The sequence below is a fragment of the Heloderma suspectum genome, chromosome 9, assembly GCF_057233095.1.
Source record: "Heloderma suspectum isolate Gila_16-S chromosome 9, 16-S_ref, whole genome shotgun sequence".
Lineage (NCBI taxonomy): Eukaryota > Metazoa > Chordata > Lepidosauria > Squamata > Helodermatidae > Heloderma > Heloderma suspectum.
In genome coordinates, this window is record NC_139466.1 from 26,033,490 (window position 1) to 26,053,104 (window position 19,615).

Here is a 19,615-nt window from a genome sequence, read left to right on the forward strand (position 1 = left end):
CTGCCTGTCACTCTGACTAACTGAAGGGCCAGCCCTGACAAACGGAGTGACAAAACAGCTCTTCACGAGAGTCTGAAGCTGAGGCAAGCCCTGCTGAAGACAGCCAAACAAACCAGAGATTATTTTTCCTGTCATCAATTCCTGTGAAGGAAATAGCTGATTATGTGAGATCAACTGGCAGTCTTTGCCAACACTGTATGCCTGCTGAAGTCAGCAATAGCGAACGCTTACATAGAAACGCTTTTGTGACCAGCCGCAATTTTATCAGAACTCAGTTCATCACAACTCTGTTTCTTTTTAAAAATAGTAATTATTTTAATATGGTTTTTATTCTGTTATAGTGCCTGCCGTTCACCGCTATGAAACCTTTGGATGTTGAGAGGTATACAAATATTGTGTATGTGTATACACACACACACGTGCACGCTTGTGCATGTAATTATCAAAGTGTGTGTGTGTGTGTGTGTGACAGATATATGGGGGGGCAGAGAGAGAGAGATGTAAAGCGGCACAATAGTAAAGCAATGAGGAGATTGGATCCACTATGGATGCAGTCAGTCTTAAGGTAAAATATATAAGAAAAATAGAAAGACTAACAACAGAATATAATACATTGTTCTGTCTGTCTGTACAGCTACTGACAAGGGCAGAAGCCAAAATGTTTGTTTGCGTGTGTGTGTGTGTGTGTATACAAGAGAGCTCAACGTTTTGGCTTCCGCCCTTGTCAGTAGCTGTACAGTATAAAGCTACTGATGAGGACAGAAACTGAAATGTTTAGTTCAAAATATATATTTTAAAATACTCTGTTGTTAGTTAGTCTCTCTCCCTCTCTCTCTCTCTCTCTGTGATATATATTGATTTCACTAGTGGTTTCATTATCTGCAAAAAATGCTAAGAGTTGTGATGCCTATCCAAGTTTTTTTTTTCCAGCCAATCATCTTCCCCTTGGAGAGGCAGAAACGTGTCTCTCTGGACACAGAAGAAGTGGACATAGGAAGGTACCCAGTGGCTGCACTGATAAGACCTTTCTATTCAGTAAGGCACTCCTTCAGAATATGCTTCAGCTAGGGCTTCAGAAAACCACTTGGGAAAGGGGATGCTTACTGGCTTTGCCAAAAATTATACTAAAGGAACAAAGGGAATTTCACTGATGGAGAGAAAGAACCCCAGGTGGGTGGTCCACAAATGTCCTAGTAGTCAAATGTGGCAAGGAGCTCCCCAGGCCTCCCCGACTTGACCGTGAAGTGGCTGCTGCTGCACCCTTCATCTTACCATGTGTGCATCTGTGGTAGGGACAATGTAGGCGGAGAGGTTGTGAGATTGCATATGCAGCCGCAGGGCACTCAGTCGCTCACCCGTATTGGTCACCGTAGGAGGCAAATACTAACGACACAAAGAAACACATTATCTGTACAGGTTAGAAGCCAGTGAAGGTTAAAAAAAAAAAAAAGTGGCGGGGGGAGAGATCAACTGTTTGCACTCCTCTGTTACCTACTCTATGTTGGCTCATGGACCCAATCAGTGGTGCAGCTAGGTAATTTAAGACCCTGGACTTAAGGTGTTATCATATGCATGCTTAAACAGAAAACAGCTCTACAACTTCCCCAGTATGGCTAGCTAGGGAATGCTGGGAGTTGTAGGATGTTTTCTGTCCAAATATGCATAGGATTGATTGCACCGTTAATGGTCTTAAGTTTTTAAACAGATTGCAGATAACAAGCTATCAAATTACCCCATTATGTTCCACTTCAGTTCCCGCCGTGAAAAGAGGAAAAGCCTCAAGAAGAGGAGCGAGATCAGTGAAAGATAATGGAAGACTCAGATATGGGAAGAAGGAGGGGGAAAGGGGAGGGGGAAAAGGAAGCGGGTGAAAAAGGGAGTCGTCGTGATCCTGCATTTAAAACGGAAGCAGAAAGCCCCATTTTAAATGCAGGATTTTAGGCTGGTAGAGAGATGCCCAAAGTCATAAAATTAGCATCTGCAACTACATACATGCCCAGCTAGCTCACCTTTGACTAGAAAATGTAGTTTTTTAAAAAATAAGAAGGGAGAGAGGGAGTCCATGCAGGCCCAGGTGCTGACGCTAGCTGCACCTCTGGTCCCAACACAGTGCTGGCACTTTGATTGCCATCAGAAGTTGCCAGATCAGATGCCAGTAACTCTGGGATGGGCTGTCATAGCTCATCAGCAAAAAAGATCTGCCTATTTTCAGCAGTGTTTAGGCCCTCACCGGAGGGATGGCTGTGCAGTTTCTGGTGTCTTCTGATCTAGGAGCTGTTTGCTTGAGATAACTTGCGATACAGCCTAGGAAGGAAAGAAAAAAGTCCTTATACAAATACATCTGCTTGGAGGGGAGGGTGGGGGGAGAGCAGGGCCAGCCAGCCAAATGCTTGTTAGCCATTCCTTTTCTGCTGCAGTCATTTGCTGAACCCCCCACGCCCCCAAAAAGAACACAGTGCAAGGAGTGGGTTTATTATTTACCAAGCAATTGTGTGGAATATAGCCAGCACAGTTTCCTTTCTATCTCTATAAGTAAAATAGGCTGGAGGCTTAATTTAAAATAAAAAAGATAGTTGAAAAGCCAGGGAGGGGGCCTCAAATATCTGTGGGGTGGGGGCATTAGGCCCCTGCAGGCTACAGCAACTTCTCCTAACTCAAATATGCTTGCATAAAACATGAATATATATTCCCCAACCTTGCTTGCTGGATCTACGGAGATTAGAAATAACACACGGGCCACAACCCAAGATAAGAGTTACGCTGTGTTCAGACAACACAGTAACCCACAACACTCCCATGCAAAGTGTGCTGTCTTTCCTGGAAGCCAAGCCAAGTGCTGCTAATGATGATGACGTGAATCATCATCAACCGCTGAGTGTGGGTTAGCATGCTTTGTGAACCCAGCCACTATGAACAGCAGGGGTGGGCAACCTCCAGACCTCCAAGTGTTGTTGGACTTAACTCCTATCATTCCTCACCACTGGACATGCTGCCTAGGGCTGATTGGAGTTACAGGCCAAAATATCTGTAGGGCTACAAATTGCCCACTCCTGAGTTACAGCCTGATTATATGCTCTCATTATCGGATGGGTTTCCTTCTTTCCCTCTGCAACCAGGTCCTCTTTCTCCTCGGATCACCAACATTTTTACTAGCCCCACTCAAGTGCCTGCAGCAGCAGCTTGACATGCAGAAAATGAAACACATGAAAACTTATCCTGGAGTGGAGATAAAAGCGAGGGGGAACGTCTCCCCTTTTTCCATTTCTGCATGTCACCAGGCAGCTGTTACAAACACAGGACCAGGGCCAGTAAAAATAAAGGCAGACGTCCCCCACCCCCGGTTTCCTTCTGCCCCATTAGCCTTCTCCAAATATGCTTTCAGTGGTGCATAGAGCCAGCTGCATTTCTACTGCTGCAATAAACATGCTCAAAAAAGAAGAAGAGCTGTGTGCTGTTCCAATGATGTCAACCTCTGTCTACTGCCAGCAGGAAGAACGTGGCACATCTGGTGCCAATTCCTAGAGCAGATGATGGCTCGCTTGCCATCCTTGCTGATGGAACGGCCCACACGCTCCCACGCAAAGTGCGCGCTCTTTCCTGGAAGCCAACCGAGCGCCGCTAATAAAGATGACATGAATCCAACAGGATCAGCTCCGCATGACCTCCCCTCTCTTAGCAGGATCTGAACACTTCTGAAGTTCAGACCTGAGAGACTGGGGTCAGGGCCAGCAAGGCAAATAACCACTGGGACTAGATCCCCACCCCCCACCCCAGACGAAAATGTTTGGGTACCTTGCTGGCAAAGCTGGCTCCAGGATTCTGAGAGCCCTTGGCAAAGACACCCTCAGTGGACCCCCTCAATGGGCTCCAAGGAGCTGTCCAAGGTGCTGAGCCCATTTGGGAGAGGGGGTTCAGCACTTTAGGTAGCTCCTTTATTTATTTTTATTTATTACATTTATATCCTGCCTGTTTTCCTCCTTAAGGAACACAAGGCAGTGTACATAGTTCTCCTCCTCCTCCATTTTATCCTCACAACAATAACCCTGTGATGTGGATTGGGCTGAGAGTTTGGGTTATGACTGACCCAAAGTCACCCAGTGAGCTTCCAGGGTTGAGTGAGGACTAGAACCCGGATCTTCTGACTCCCAGTCCAACACTCTAGCCATTACACCACACTGGCTCCCACACTCCCACACTAAATCCACATTGGCTTTAGAGTTCTGGCTGAAACCCAGAGTGGATTTATCACCCCACTGAAATAGAAGTCACCAGCCTCCACTGACTAGCTGCTATTGCTCCTCTTTCCCATCATTGCTCCCACTTCCTTGCTTGGCAGGCAGAGAGCCAGGGAGCAAGCAGGCTGTGGCATCTACTGCTTCTCCTTCTCACAGCCACTGTTGTCTGGTCAGAGCAAGAGGCAGGTGAACAAGCAGGTTGCAATGATGAAGAGGAGCAGCAGGTCCGGGGGCCTTTTGTCAGTGGGCCCCTGCTGGGGTGTGGGCCCTTGGCAGGTGCCCAAACATGCCTACTCTTGACACCTGTCCTGCTTGCTGGCACATTTTGCAACTGTGGGACAGTTCACACATGCATATTTATTGCTGCAGCATCAGTCAGTGAATTGTATGCATGAATGAGCCATCACAGGCCAGCTCTACACATGCAGCAGAATGAAGTGGATGAATGGAATGTTCCACTTCAGGCCACAAGAGTGGATGCCAAACTCCCTGCAATTAAAACAAACAAACAAACAAACTAGCATATTGGGGAGAAAGGTTCCAGCCTAACATGTTCCTTGCTGTGCTTGCTTTCTATTTAAGGGGAGGTTGTATTTGTTTCTTTAACTTAGGGGAGTATTTAAAAAATGGGATTCCCCCATCTGCAGTTTGAAGTGGTGCTGTCCATTCGAGCAATCCACAGGATGGTACCACCCCAGTTTGCTGTACGTCTAGACCAGGGCTATCACAGTGGGCCTGTTAGCACAACACGCTAACCCACACTCAGTGGGTGAGTGTGGGTTGTTGTTGAACTGTGGGCTTGCGCGTTGCCTGAACCCAGGACATTTTCCGCAGGGTGGCTTGTTAATCATACAGTGTGGCTTGTTTACCACCCTGAACAACCCAACAACAAACCATGGGTTCTCAAGGTGGCTTATTTGAGAAAACTAAGCCACACTGCATGGTTAACAAGCCACCCTGCGGAAAATGTCCTGGGTTCATACAACACAAGAACCCACAGTACAACAACAACCCCTAGTTCAACAACAACCCACACTCAACCACTGAGTGTGGGTTAGCATGTTGTGTGAACCCAGCCAGTATGTGCAACCCCTCACCCCCACCCCTAAACAGTGCCAAAGTTTTGACATCTTGAGCAACAAGAACAGATTAGCACTTTTGATACTGACCTAGGAACAACCCTCATACGTGCTGCTCAGAAGCAAGCCCCATTGGCTTGTATCCAATGTTAGTCCTACTTAAAGTAGGCCCATTGAAATGAATGGGGCTTCAGTTAGACTAACATTGGATACAACCCGTGGAGTTCACTACGGCTTATTCCCAGATAAGTGGATCTAAGATTGCAGCCTTAGTAGGAAGTCATATTATTTGTTTCCTCCCTATATTTTGTTTCTAATGTTTATTTCCCCCACTATAAATAACTATGACAGTACGCTACCAGTACAAAGGGCAAATTTACATCAGGGGTGGGCAGACCTCAAGCCTGTCAGATCTACTATATCATAGAATCATAGAATAGTAGGGTTGGAAGGGGCCTACAAGGCCAATTGAGTCCAACCCCCTGCTCAGTGCAGGAATCCAAGTCAGAGCATCCCTGACAGATGGCTGTCCGGCCTCGGCTTGAAGGCCTCCAGTATGGGAGAGCCCCCCACCTCCCCAGGTAATTGGTTCCATTGTCGTATTGCTCTGACACTCAGGAAGTTTTTCCTGATGTTCAGCAGGAATCTGGCTTCCTGTCACTTGAGCCCATGATTCCGTGTCCTGCACTCTGGGATGATCGAGAAGAGATCCTGGCCTTCCTCTCTGTGACAACCTTTCAAGTACTTGAAGAGTGCTATCATATCTCCCCTCAGTCTTCTCAAGGCTAAACATGCCCAGTTCTTTCAGTCTGTCTTCATAGGGCTTTGTTTCCAGTCCCCTGATCATCCTTGTTGCCCTCCTCTGAACCCTCTCCAGTTTGTCTGCATCCTTCTTAAAGTGTGGTGCCCAGAACTGGACATAGTACTCCAGATGAGGCCTAACCAGTGCTGAGTAGAGGGGAACTAGTACTTCCCGGGATTTGGAAGCTATGCCTCTATTAATGCAGCCCAAAATAGCATTTGCCTTTTTTGCAGCCACATCACATGGTTGGCTCATATTCAGCATGTGATCGAGAACAATTCCAAGATCCTTCTCGCTTGTAGTGTGGTTGAGCCACGTATCCCCCATCTTGTAACTGTGCATTTGGTTTCTTTTTCCTAGGTGCAGAACTTGGCACTGATCCCTATGAAATGTCATTCTGTTGTTTTCTGCCCAGCGCTCCAGTCTATCCAGATCACTTTGAATTTTGTTTCTGTCTTCCAGGGTATTAACTATCCCGCCCAATTTTGTGTCATCTGCAAATCTGATCAGCATTCCCTGCACCTCCTCCTCCAAGTCATTAATGCAAATGTTGAAGAGCACTGGGCCCAGGACTGAGCCCTGCGGTACCCCGCTCATTACCTCTCCCCAGTTTGAGAAGGTCCCATTGATAAGCACTCTTTGAGTCCGATTCTGTAGCCAACTGTGGATCCACCGGATCATTGTTTCATTTAGTCCACTTTGAGCTAGTTTGCTCATCAGGATATCATGGGGCACTTTGTCGAAAGCTTTGCTGAAGTCGAGGTATATGATGTCTACAGCATTCCCACAGTCTACAAGGGAGGTTACTTGATCAAAAAATGAGATCAGATTTGTCTGGCAGGACTTGTTTTTGACAAATCCATGTTGGCTTCGAGTAATCAAGGCATTGTTTTCAAGGTGCTTCCAGATGGATTGCTTTATCATCTGTTCCAGAATTTTCCCTGGGATTGATGTCAGACTGACTGGTCCGTAGTTCCCAGGTTCCTCCTTTTTACCCTTTTTGAAGATAGGGACATTAGCCCTCCTCCAGTCATCTGGCACTTCCCCTGTCCTCCATGATTTCTCAAAGAGAATAGACAGCAGTTCTGAGAGCTGTTCTACCAGTTCCTTATTACCCTAGGATGCAGTTCATCTGGCCCTGGAGATTTGAACTCATTCAAAGTCATTAGGTGTTCCTTGACCATATGCCTATCGATCTCAAGCTGCAATCCTGCCCCTTCAGCCTGTACTTCGCCTTTGCCAGGGGGGTCATAGACCCTCTTTTGGGAGAAGACTGAGCCAAAGTAGGGATTGAGCACCTCTGCCTTTTCTTTGTCATTTTTCCATCCTTATTTAATAGCTGAACAGCCATGTCTTTCCTCTGCCTTTTACTATGCACGTAGTTGAAGAAAGCCTTTTTGTTGTTTTTAGCATCCCTCGCTAACCTCAGCTCGTTCTCAGCTTTAGCCTTCCTGACACCATCCCTGCAATTTTGTGCTACCTGCCTGTACTCTTCCTTTGTTACTTGGCCTTCTTTCCACTTCCTATATGTGTCCTTTTTTGTTTTCAGGTCATCCCTAAGCTTTTTGTGAAGCCACATTGGCTTCTTCTCTTGTCTTCCACCTTTTCTTCTTGTTGGAATTGTGTGTGTTTATGCCTTGAGAATTTTCTTTTTTAACAGCTCCCACCCATCTTGGACTCCTTTTCTCGTTAGCGTTGCTTGCCATGGGACCGTCCTGATCATTGTTCTGAGTTTATTAAAATCAGCTTTCCTAAAATCCAGGGTACGCGTTTGACTACACTCGACTCTTGCTTCCCTTAGAACCAAGAACTCAAGTGCAACATGGTCGCTTACTGGAATGTTTTTTTATTTTTTACTGGAATCCTGAAATCCACCAATGGGAGCAAACTGCCGAAGATACGCTTGGAGTTAAAAGAATTTGGAGCCCACGTATCTGTTTCAGAACTGAACTGAACTGCCCTGCCCCCTTTCACACAAGTGCCCACTCCTGGTTACCCCACCCCTTCCTCATTTCAGCAGTCTAATCTAGATGGAAGTATAATTTTGTTGCTGCTATTGTTAAACAACTGGAAGCCAGAAACCCTTGGACATCTAACTGCAAGCCACCAGGAAACCCACCAGCACATCCTGAACTACAATCTGCCTTCTCTGATCTACATTATGAATTTATATTATACCAGATTAACTGCCATGGTTTCTCCCAAAGTATTCTGGGAACTGTTGTTTGATGAGGGAGCTGAGTTTTTCTTGTTGGAGATTGTCCCAGAGTTCTATGGGAAGTGGGGGTGGCAAACCAGTTTACTGGCCAAACTCCAGGGGAGATTTCTGACTGGATCTGTTTCTAAGAGCTTTTCTACACGAGGCTATTAAGCCACTACGTCTACTTTCGGTTTTGTCGCAGAATTGAGGACTAAGCACTACAGGAGCAGTTTCCTTTCATGCTTTTCTGCAACATAATCTCTAGGTGGCACTGTGGTACAGCAGATCCACAAGAAAAAAATGCACCTTCTTTCTCTTTCTCAATTAAATATTGTATTTTCCCTGCTCTAAAAAAAAACTCACTGAAAGTGCTGATGAGACACAGAAGTTAAACTGGACGGTCGCGACATCATCTAAAGAACCTGTAGACAACCATGAGTAGGGAATGACAAGCGCATGATAAATGCCTCGTGTAGAAAAGCCCTAAAGCTTAGGAGCAGCAGAGTGGGAGTTAGGGCTAAATTGGCTTGGGGTAATGACTCTGGAAAAAGGGATGTTCAACCCTTTCTTCCAGGCCATTCCGCCAATCAGAATTGCTCCCCTTTCCCCAACCTGTAGGGAAAAAAGGCAGAGACCTCTATTGCAACCTTCCCCAGATGGCCATGCCCCCTTCCCTTGGCCCCACCCGTTTCCCCTAATCCCCAACCCCCCTTTGGTGGTTCCCTACCTTTTGTGGACTCCCCTGTTCTAAAAGCTCAAATTGACAATCTTAAGGCTTTGTTACTGGCAGTACAAGCTTTCCACTACAGTACGCTGGTATGTTGGGTATTTTAGCCCTAAGTGCTACTTCCAAGTAAGCACTACTTATTACTTACTACTTACTATTACTACTTACTTACTAGTTAATCTTACTACTTACTTACTACTTATTACTTGCTGCTATTGCTACTTACTTACTACTTGCTTGCGACTACTTTCTACTCACTATTACTTACTACTACTTACTCAGTACTTATTACTTGCTATTACTTACTCACTTACTACTTACTAGCTACTACTTACTATTATTGCTTACTTCTTACTATTACTGCTCACTTACTACTTGCTTATTACTACTTACTATTACTACTTACTTGCATTCTACTTATGATTACAACTTACTTACTTACTACTTCCAAGTAAGTACTACTTCCAAGTAAGCACAATCATTGGATTGCATTGTAATTGTCATTTTGACTCCTCATCACGAGAGCCGGTGGGGGGAGCCCAGCTTTGTTCGCATGAAAAAAAGTTTCATTTTCGGTTGCACTAATGGTTCTCTTTGGATCTGATTTGAACAAATGATGCCCACACAGTGCTACGACTGTTTGATTTGGTGGGAAAGGGTCAAACCAGATGAGGAACATGAAATGTATCCTTGCATTTAACATACATGTTTTCAAAAAATGCCCATAGCTGGGCGGCTAGGAGGGGGAGAGCTGATAATCATTGCAATTGCAGCCAGTAGGGAGGAGGATTTTAATCCTCTCCTCCCCTGCTGTGGTTCTGAGGAATATCCCTCTTCTGAAATGGCTATGTGCATTGAAAGGAAATCCCCCATTGAGAGCAATGGGGCATCTCCTCCCAATGCAAACAACGCCTTCAAAGGGGTGGATTTTCCGGATGACCAAAGCAGAGGAGGAAAGAGTTAAAATCACCCCCCCACACACACACCTGCTTCGGTCCCAATCATGATCAGTCTCCCCCCCGCCCCCCCACCCCCCCCAAAAGCTGATGCCAGCTGGAATTTGTAAAACCTGCATTAAATACAAAGACACATTTAACTATCGCGTCCAGTTGGGCTGCATTTGGTTGCTGTTGCTTTCATCTTGTTTGCTGTTTCAGTACTTGAACTTCTCTTTGTTCCTCCCTTGATGACTGTACAAATGTCTACGGTAAATTACAAACCTGCTGTATCTCAAGAAAACCGCATTTTCAACAAAACGAAACATTAACAAGTATTCATGAATGAATGATAATAAACAATATTTCTCACTTTTACAAAATCTGACATGATCCAGCCAAACCGGAGCACTGTTTTACACTAACTGCATTTTTGTCTTTTCGCTGGGAGCGTTGGGCGTGCATAACTCTCTCTTTGAAAATCAAGGAAATGCAAATTTTACAAAATCTACTTTGATTGGGTTGCACTCCAAGGATCACACTGGATGTGACAGCAGGACATAAGAACATAAGGAGAACTGTGCTGGATCAGACTTAAGGGCTGTGTAGTCCAGCATTCTCTTCCCATAGTTGCCAATCAGATGCCCGTGGGAAGCCCACAATTAATTAATTAATTAATTAATTAATCTCTTCACTTCACTTCATTTTTATACTTCCCAACAGCCAAAGTGCTCTCCACAAGCAGGACACGAGTGCAATAGCAATCTCTTTTATTGGATCTCCCATTGTTTTCGAAATAGCGGCCATGCGAGTGGGGCGGGATGCTTGTATTGGGAAGGAAGGTTTTGTTTTAACCCTTCTCTGCTATTTTCCTGGTGAAAATCACACTTCTCCTCAGAAGCTGCTATTCGCCCCGGCCGGGCAAAGCATACAGATACCAAATGTGGGCCTGTCTCGTTACCTGGTGGGGCTCTTATAAAATAATCAGCGTTGAAATCTTCATCACCATCTTTGCAAGCGCTCCGAAAAGCTAAAACTGAAGACCAGTGCAATAATGGACAGTTGGGTATCCATTCTCCTTCTACCATTTGAGTAAGGATGTGTGAATCGGCAAACCTGAGCTTGTGAGGTTTCCACCTTGACACTCGTTTGGACTCGTGCTGTTTCAAATTGCGATCTTTTTTTCTGTCTTTGCGAATGAAAGTTAGTGCGTGAGTGAGCCATCCCGAGTGCACAACGAAAGCCTCGCACGGAAAGGCGTTGTGACAAGTATGTTCATCCCACATCAAGCTGTGGTATGGACCAGGGAAAAGGGAACACTGTCCCCTTCAGGTTCCCATGGGCTGGCCAAAAATGTTTCCAAGGTCAAGCTTCTGATTTTTTGCCTACTCTGGTTGAAACCATCTAATTTAGGACGTGCCTGACTGCCTTACTACCAGCTTGGTTCCCTGTCTGCCTGCTGTCTTCTCACCTTCTACTGGATTGATACCATAGCTTTTGACTCCAGCTGTGTGAATCATTTGGCCACTTCCTAAGACCAAATGATTCACACAGCCGGCGTCAAAAGCTATGGTACTTGCTGGTACTACTTACTTACTACTTACTTACTTGCTACTACTTAGTGCTTACTTATTACTTCTTACCTCTACTTACTACATATTATTACTACTTACTTACCACTTATTACCTGCTATTACTACTTACTTAACTTACTACTTACCTACTACTTACCATTATTACTTGCGTCTTACCATCACTACTTGCTTACATACTACTTGTTACTTACTATTACTACTTACTTACTGCTTATTACTTACTATTACTACTTACTAACCACTACTTACTACTACTACTTACTAACATTCTATTTACTATTACTACTTACTTACTATTTACTACTTCCTTTTTTAAAATCTATTTTTTATTTTTATAAATGAAATAAACACTACCAACAACATAATGAGAATCTTCAGTTTTCAACATTACAATATTCTAAGAAAAAGAAAAAAGGGAGGATAGTAAAAGAAGGAAAAGACAAAAAAGACAAAAGAAAAAAAAATTAAACTTCAATAAGAACAAACCAGATATCCAATACTATTTACTACTTCCAAGTAAGTACTACTTCCAAGTAAGCACGATCATTGGATTACATTGTAATTGTCATTTTGACTCCTCATCACGAATGCTGGTGGGAGCCCAGCTTTGTTCACATGAAAAAAGTTTCATTTTTGGTTCCACTAATGTTTCTCTTTGGATCTGATTTGAACAAATGATGCCCACACAGTGCTACAAGTGTTTGATTTGGTGGGAAAGGGTCAAACTAGATGAGGAACATGAAATATGTCCTTGCATTTAACATACATGTTTTTAAAAATGCCCATAGCTGGGTGGCTAGGAGGGGGACAGCTGATAATCATTGCAATTGCAGCCAGTACAGAGGAGGATTTTAATCCTCTCCTCCCCTGCTGTGGTTCTGAGGAATATCCCTCTTCTGAAATGGCTATTTGCATTGAAAGGAAATCCTACTACTAGACTAGATGGAGCAATGTGAATGGTTTGGTCTTAGGATGTTGCCTTGTATACCTAAAATGTTGCCTTGTAGGTATACAAGGCAACATCCTAAGACCAAACCATTCACATTGCTCCATCTAGTCTAGTAGTATCTACTCCAGAGGTGGGTCAAATGACATCCCCCCCACACCGGCCCTTTGTGGGCCAGATAATGTCAGGGGGCATGACCAGCACACTGTCAGGGCTGTAGCTACACCCCTGACATCATGCAGTCCTCATCCAAAGCTCCAGCTGTTGTCTTCGCGGCACATGGGCCGTCCCCAGCTGGGGCGAGCTTGTCACTGAGGTTATTTTATTTACTATTTTTATATTCCACTCCACATCAGAAGATTTTGGAGCGGTGAACAACAAAGGTAAAAGAACAAAACACCAGGTTAAAACAGTTAAAACATTTTTTAAAAAAAGACCAATTCCAATAAGGTTGAATTTAATAAACTGCGGTTGGTCACACAAGGAAGGCTTCTTGAAATAACAATGTCTTCAGGAGGCACTGGAAGGAACACAACATTAGCGCATGCCTGACTTCCAAAGGCAGAGAATCCTTCAGGAAGGGGGCCACCACAGTGAAGGCTCTTTTCCTGGTTGACTCCAACCAGGCCATAGGTCCATGTGGAACCACCAGGAATATGCCTTCTGATGACCTCAGTGACTGGGCAGGTTGGTAAAGAATGAGGCGCTCTCTCAGGTATCCTGGTCCCAAGTTGTTTAGAGCTTTGTACACTAGTACTAATACCTTAAACCTGGCCTGGTAGCGAATAGGCAGCCAGTGCAGTTCCCTCAGCAAAGGAGTTGCATGCTGAAAAGGGGCAGCTCCTGACTGTTGCATTCTGCACTAGCTCCAGCTTCCAGACCAGCCTCAAGGGCAGCCCCACATAGAGAGCATTGCAGTAATCCAGTCTTGAGGTTACTAATGACTGTACCACTGTGGTCAAGCTATATTGGATGAGGCACTCCTGGTGGTTCTGCATGGACCCGAGGTCCATTTAGGGTGCAATCCTATGCATGTTTAGAAAGAAATGAGTCCTACAACTCCCAGCATCCCTGCAGCCAGCCATGCAGACTGGGGCATGCTGGGAACTGTAGGACTTTTTTCTGTCTAAACCTGCATAGGATTGTGCCATTAGAGTCCATTTGGAATACATCTTTTAGTGCACTGGCTGCCTCCCTATGGAACTCCCTGCCAGGCGATGTCAAGAAGGCGCCAACGTTGCTCTAGTTTTTTGGCAATTCGTAACAACATTTTTATTTAAACAAGCCTCCCCTGAGTAAAAGACTAGTCATGGTTTTATTGGTACAATTTGATTTTAAATATTTTAATTTTTTTGACTTTTGACTTTTAAAAATTTCTTATTTGAATTGCTGTTCACCACTCAGGATATTTTTTTTAGATGTAGAGCAGTCTATAAATGTTGTCAATAAATAAATAAAATAAATATCCAGTAGGTCTTTCAACTGGGCTGCTCAGGGTGCAGTGCTGAGGGTAGAACTGCATATTTTGAGGCATTCGTGCAGTTCCTAATCCCAAACCTAGCTGTGCCTTGTAATATTAATGTATGGAGAAGAGTGTTGGCAGGTGAGAATTTGTTTGCAAGTTGTTTAATCAACCTGCCCCCACACCTCAACTGCTGACACTTCCCTGCAAGGTCTCCACTCAGGGCACTTCTATATGAGGCTTTTATCCTGCACCTTCACCAAGGCTTCTGCTTCTGGATTATTTGCTGGATTAAGATTGGTTCCTTTACACATGCTGTTTTCCAGGGTTTTTCTTTTTCTGCCTTCTCTATGTTTCATTATATAGCCACTAGATGGCGCTGTGGTATAGTGGAATTGCACAATTACATGAGACTCATTCTGTCATTTCTAAAAAATATCAGACTTTCCTCATTAAGAAAGAAAACGTGATAATGGTTGCAAAGCATGGGAGAGGCCCTGGATGATGACAATGTTGGGTAAAGGACCTGCAAACTACTATGAATGAGTCTGTGACTGAGCAATCATGAGCACACAATAAAAGTCTCATGTAGAAAGGCTCTCAAACAGTTTTCACCTGTTTTTTTCTACAGCTGGAAAAAAAAAATCAGAAATGAAGTCCATGTGGGTGGATAGGGGAAACAGCCTTGCAGGACAAGCCAGTGCCAGTCCAATATATTTTGCTGCCTGAGAGGCGGAACAATGAAGGCACTCCACACCCCAAGCCAAGGTGCATAGTACCTAAGGTCAGTCAAGTTAATTTTGCGCCTGTGGCAGAAAATTCAACAAGCGCCTCTCCCCCTCTCTGGCAGTAACAATATGATAATACATTAACACTGCAATCCTAGACATGTCTACTCAGAAGTAAACCCCACTGAGTTCATCAGATTGCAATCTAAATAACCAACAATTCGCTGCCCCCCCTGCCCAAATCAGCTGCCTAAGGTGGCCATTTCACTCTGCCTAATGGTAGGGCTGGCCCTGTGAGGAAGAATGGGTGGGTTAGGTCACAGTTTCTCCCCTACAAATCCACCCCTCTCAACATTTATTTATTTATTCATTCATTCATTCATTCATTCATTCATTCAATTCATCACATCTTACCATATCTAAAGATATATTGAAGCAGTTTACCAAATCAGAAATTTAAATACATCATAATAAATGAAAAACTCACCTACTAAAATGCTTAAACTATTTAAAACCAAAGCTAAAAGCACAATAATCAATACACAATCTATTTGGGCAGCACAGTAATTCAGGGAAGGCTTGGGGGAGAGATGGGTCTTTAACTGGTGCCTAAAATACGATGCTAGGTCTGCCCTGACACTGGGAACCAAGTCCAGCACAAGCAAGTTATTTCCCCCATGGTCACCAGCTGCTGAACCTGTTGAATTGGCAGGCCCTGCAGTGCTGAGGAAAGCGGGATGACATGGTAAACTTGTGTTGAATTGTAAAGCCGGATGTCCAGTGGATCAATCCTCACAATGGTGACACTGCGTCCTAAATAAGCCCAGGTGGATCCATTCAGTGCTGCCCCACTCACCATGCCAAGGCGGTCATGTGAATTGACCTGGCCTTTAGGGTGTTACTGTGGAAAACTCCAGGTTTCCACACTCCCTCCAGGTTTCCACACTCCAGGGATGAGCGTCCACCTCTCACACCAGCATACGTACCATCTAGAAGAAGAAAAATCCGGACCCACAAGATGCAGGAGGTGAAACAAGCCATCTCTCTCTCTCTCTCTCTCTCTCTTCAGATTGGAGACTTCTCCAAGGTAAGGTTTTTGAGTAAAGGTTAAAACATCAGCCAGAGACTCGCTCTGCCTGTGCCAAAACCTGGGTCTTGTTAAAGGTGGTGGAGCGGCACAAGAAAGAAAGTCCAGGTAACTTTCCAGATTATATCACTCCTTTGCGCCCCAGTGATCAGGTTCTATTCACCAGATAAAACAAACAGATAACATGGCACGTGATGAAGGATACAAAGTCCAAATGTCAGGCAGCAGAAAGTCCGTTGTCTCTTGGATGTTCTTCTGGTAATTTTACTCTGATGATGATGATGATCATCATTATCATCATCACCATCATGTGGAAAGGAGAAAGCCCCTGATTGGCAGGCAAGTGAAGGGTTAACCCCTTGGGGAAGTCCATGTTTATCTCAAACTAAAGTCCAGAGGGCAGCAGTGCTGGGAAAAGTTTTAACCTATCAGAAGTGACATACTCTGGCTGATCTGCTTTGCGGAATCAGCTGACAGATCGCTTTCAACAACTCTGCAGTTAACTTGAAAGGTGCTGAAGAAGATAAACAAAGGAAACAGAGTGTCTGATGCAGCTAAAGCTAAAAAGAGGAAGTTCGTGGTTGTCAACATGGCATTTCTCTTGAAAACAGTCAGCCTAAAGGGGGTTACAAAGAAAGAAAGAAAAGAGGAAATGAAATACAACAGGTTGTTATGAAGGATAAAATAATTGTTGAAGAAAGCACATGGAAAATGCTGTTCTGGATAATCCAGTTAGGTGAATGAGTAAAGAGCAGGGAGGGGTCCAAGGCCTCAGAGGATTCTTCTGACTTTGGTATAATAACAAATGGGATGACAACCCAGCAGAGACCCACGGATAAGAGCCCCCTGGATAGGCTGCCCACTTCTGAACTGCCCAGAAAGAGGACATGCATCACCAAAAAAGAGAATATATATATATTTGCATAAAATTTAAATGTGCTAATTTATATGTCTACATGCAGATTTAGACATAATTATTATAATTTAAATAGAAATGCAGTACATTTCATTATAGTGTGGAAGACTCTGACCAGGTGACCTGTGCGCCTTGCTCAGTTTGCCATCCAGGTGCTGTTGATGGACAACTTCAAGGCTCAGCTCTTCCTTTTGATGGTTCACTATCTTTAGAGTGTACTTGCTGGAAAGCCCTTCAAACAAAGGACACGTTCAAAACAGAGGGCAGTCCTCTGGCAGTCTTTCAAATAGAGGACTGTTCTCTGTAAGGGCATTTCTACACGAGGCTTTTATCCCGCACCTTTACCCAGAGTTCTGCTTCCAGATTCTTTGCGGGATGAAGATTGGCTCTTTTACATGTGTTGTTTTCCAGTGTGTGTGTGTGTGTGTGTCTTTCTCTGTGTTTCATTATGCAACAACTAGATGGTGCTGTGGTATAGCAGAATTGCGCAGTTACAGGAGACTCTCATTCTGCCATTTCTAAATAATACCAGACTTTCCTCATTAGGGAAAAAAAGGGGGATAATGGTTGCAAAGCATAGGAGAGGCCCTGGAGGATGATGATGTCATATAACATTGTGTCCAATCACAAGCGCACAATAAAAGCCTCGTGTAGAAAGGCTCTAAAGGAAGGTATCTGGCCATCCTACACCTGGCATATCAAAATTGTCAGGGTACTTCTTGAAGAGCTAATCTGGCATATGGTTACAAGAAATTTGACACATTTGATAAGCCCACTAGTGACTCATTCAACACAGACTTCTTTATATTATTAATTCTGATCACATTGTATAGGCATAGATTACTGTTCCTGGCTGCCACTGGAAAACCATCAATATATGAAATAGATTGATATCTATTTCAAAATATATGAAGAGGCAGCAGGACTTTCACAGTGCATCGTTCTGTTTCATGTGTGGTTTTTGTTTGTTCTGTGATGGAGTGCTGCTCTCCAATATTTTGAGGAAGATGGCTTTCACCAAGTTTCAGCTATTAACTTACAGAAGCTCCCCACTTTTAGACTTCTAATAATTATCAGAGTGTCTTGGGGCTACGTGTATTTCATCATATATAATACGACAGTCCCTGCTCATAGGCTTACAAACTACAACACAAAAGGAAAAAGGATTGGGAGAGAGGAGGGAAAAAGCAAACTCAGGCACTAGTTCCGAGTTACGATGTTTGTATAAAGATCAGTTGGAATAGAAACAATTCAAGGAGAGGAAGAGACAAAAGTTGCTGGTGTCTCAGCAGAACTAATGGAGTGACTGTGCTTCACTTCTCTCCTCACCTCAGCCTGATAAATTGGCTGCTGCTGGGTGACAAGTGATGGAAGGTGGAGCCTTATGGAGCTCTGGCTTCTCAGCAGAGCTGGTGGTGGTTCTGCTTCCTTTCTCATCCTTGTCTCAGCCTGATAGTGATATACCTGGTTACTAGAAGAAGGAGAAAAACTGAAGACTGTTATTTCTCCCTCTCAAAACAGAGGACTCAAAATCTACCCCCAAAACGATTAATGAAGCACTTCTAGAAAACAAAGACATAAGGAAACCTCAACGTGGCATAGAAAACAGTTTTATTAGGCGTCAATGAATTTCAAGTCAAGAATTGTTCCTTTAAGGCAAAGGTAGGAACCAGCTTTTTCTGAGGAATTGTTCAAATAGCCTCTTGAACTATCTGATGAAGTACACTCTATATCTGTTTGTTTGTTTTTTAAGTTCCTCTGAAGAAACTGGGTTCCAGTGCCCCTCCCTGAAGAAGAAAGTGTCTTGACTCAAAATGTCTCAGGGCCCTAAAGAACTGAATCCTGTCTTTCCTCACTTCTAGGGTACCCTGGAAGCTGAAATTTGGTAAATCTGTAGCCTGAATCACACTGATTACTAGAAAAGTTGGGGAATGGGACATTTTTATACCTAACTGCCAAAGCATGCAGACAGTTGTGCAGCTAGGTAATTTTAGGCCCTGGTCTTAATGGTCTTGTGTGTGTGGACTTTAGAAGGCCATGGGTTGGATTCAGGATCTGTTTTCTTGCCTTCCCTGCCCCACAGAGGCCCCTCATTCAGCAGGGTCTCCTGACTCTGTGTGTGATATTTTCAGGGGTCTGGAGGGGTTGTTGTAGTGGGGAGGGGTCAGGGAAGTTCACTTCCATCAACGCCGTTGATCCAGCCCCACGTGTATTACGTCAGTTGTGAGGCACACAACTAACATTTATCTGGCACCCCTCTAACCATCTTTCCTGGGCTAGAAGTATGCTAGTCCTTTTTATCAGTATTGAAGTTCACTGATAACTGTTGGGGCCCATTACATATTCCATTGTTAAGGTACTCCTTATGACCTGGACCCCCTGAGCAACTCCTTAAGGATCTCTTGCCTCCCTAAGAGTCCCACCTTCCTTCTTTTAATCTTCTCTTTTCCAATAACCTGGGGTTTAGGCTGTAGACATCGGGTGATTGATTCACCAGACACAGGGTTTAACCACAACAGTTAACTAGTAGATTCAAAGCAAACAAATTACAACTAAAAGTACTTACACAATAGAGCCGAGTGACACAAAAGGCATTAAAAGAAAATAAAAGTTGCAAAATGCAAGCTCCTTTTCCCTAGCTGTCCTTAGACTTTTCTAGGTTGCTTCTTCGTGCTCACTCTTCAGACTCAGGCTGTCTCTCTGCTCTTACCGGCTACCTTGCTGACTTTATATACCACTCTCCCTCAAAACCAAAAGTACTGCTTCAAACCTGAAGTAATGAAGCTTCACTGGAGAAATTAATAATAGAATAGTAGGGTTGGAAGAGGCCTATAAGACCATCGAGTCCAACCTCCTACTCCTGAAACGACTCCTCTCAGGTTTACCCCCTCCCAACAGAAAAC

At 44.1% G+C, this 19,615-nt stretch overlaps 1 protein-coding gene across 4 annotated transcripts in view; it reads right to left on the minus strand.

Moving 5' to 3' along the window:
* The window catches only part of XPNPEP2 (X-prolyl aminopeptidase 2), a 68,764-nt gene that overhangs the window by 37,374 nt on the left and 11,775 nt on the right, over window positions 1-19,615 (minus strand). Inside the window, exons 1-4 of one of the 4 annotated variants that reach the window (XM_084813941.1) lie at window positions 16,002-16,412; window positions 15,696-15,786; window positions 2,231-2,304; window positions 1,273-1,383 (exon numbers count right to left, since the gene is read on the minus strand). In XM_084813941.1, the coding sequence (XP_084670067.1) occupies window positions 1,273-1,383; window positions 2,231-2,304; window positions 15,696-15,750 (240 nt within the window). In that variant the 5' untranslated portion in view covers window positions 15,751-15,786; window positions 16,002-16,412. Of the gene's footprint in view, window positions 1-1,272; window positions 1,384-2,230; window positions 2,305-15,565; window positions 16,413-19,615 lie in introns of those variants that run through there. The other 3 variants (XM_084813938.1, XM_084813940.1, XM_084813939.1) reach the window with 3 other exon arrangements.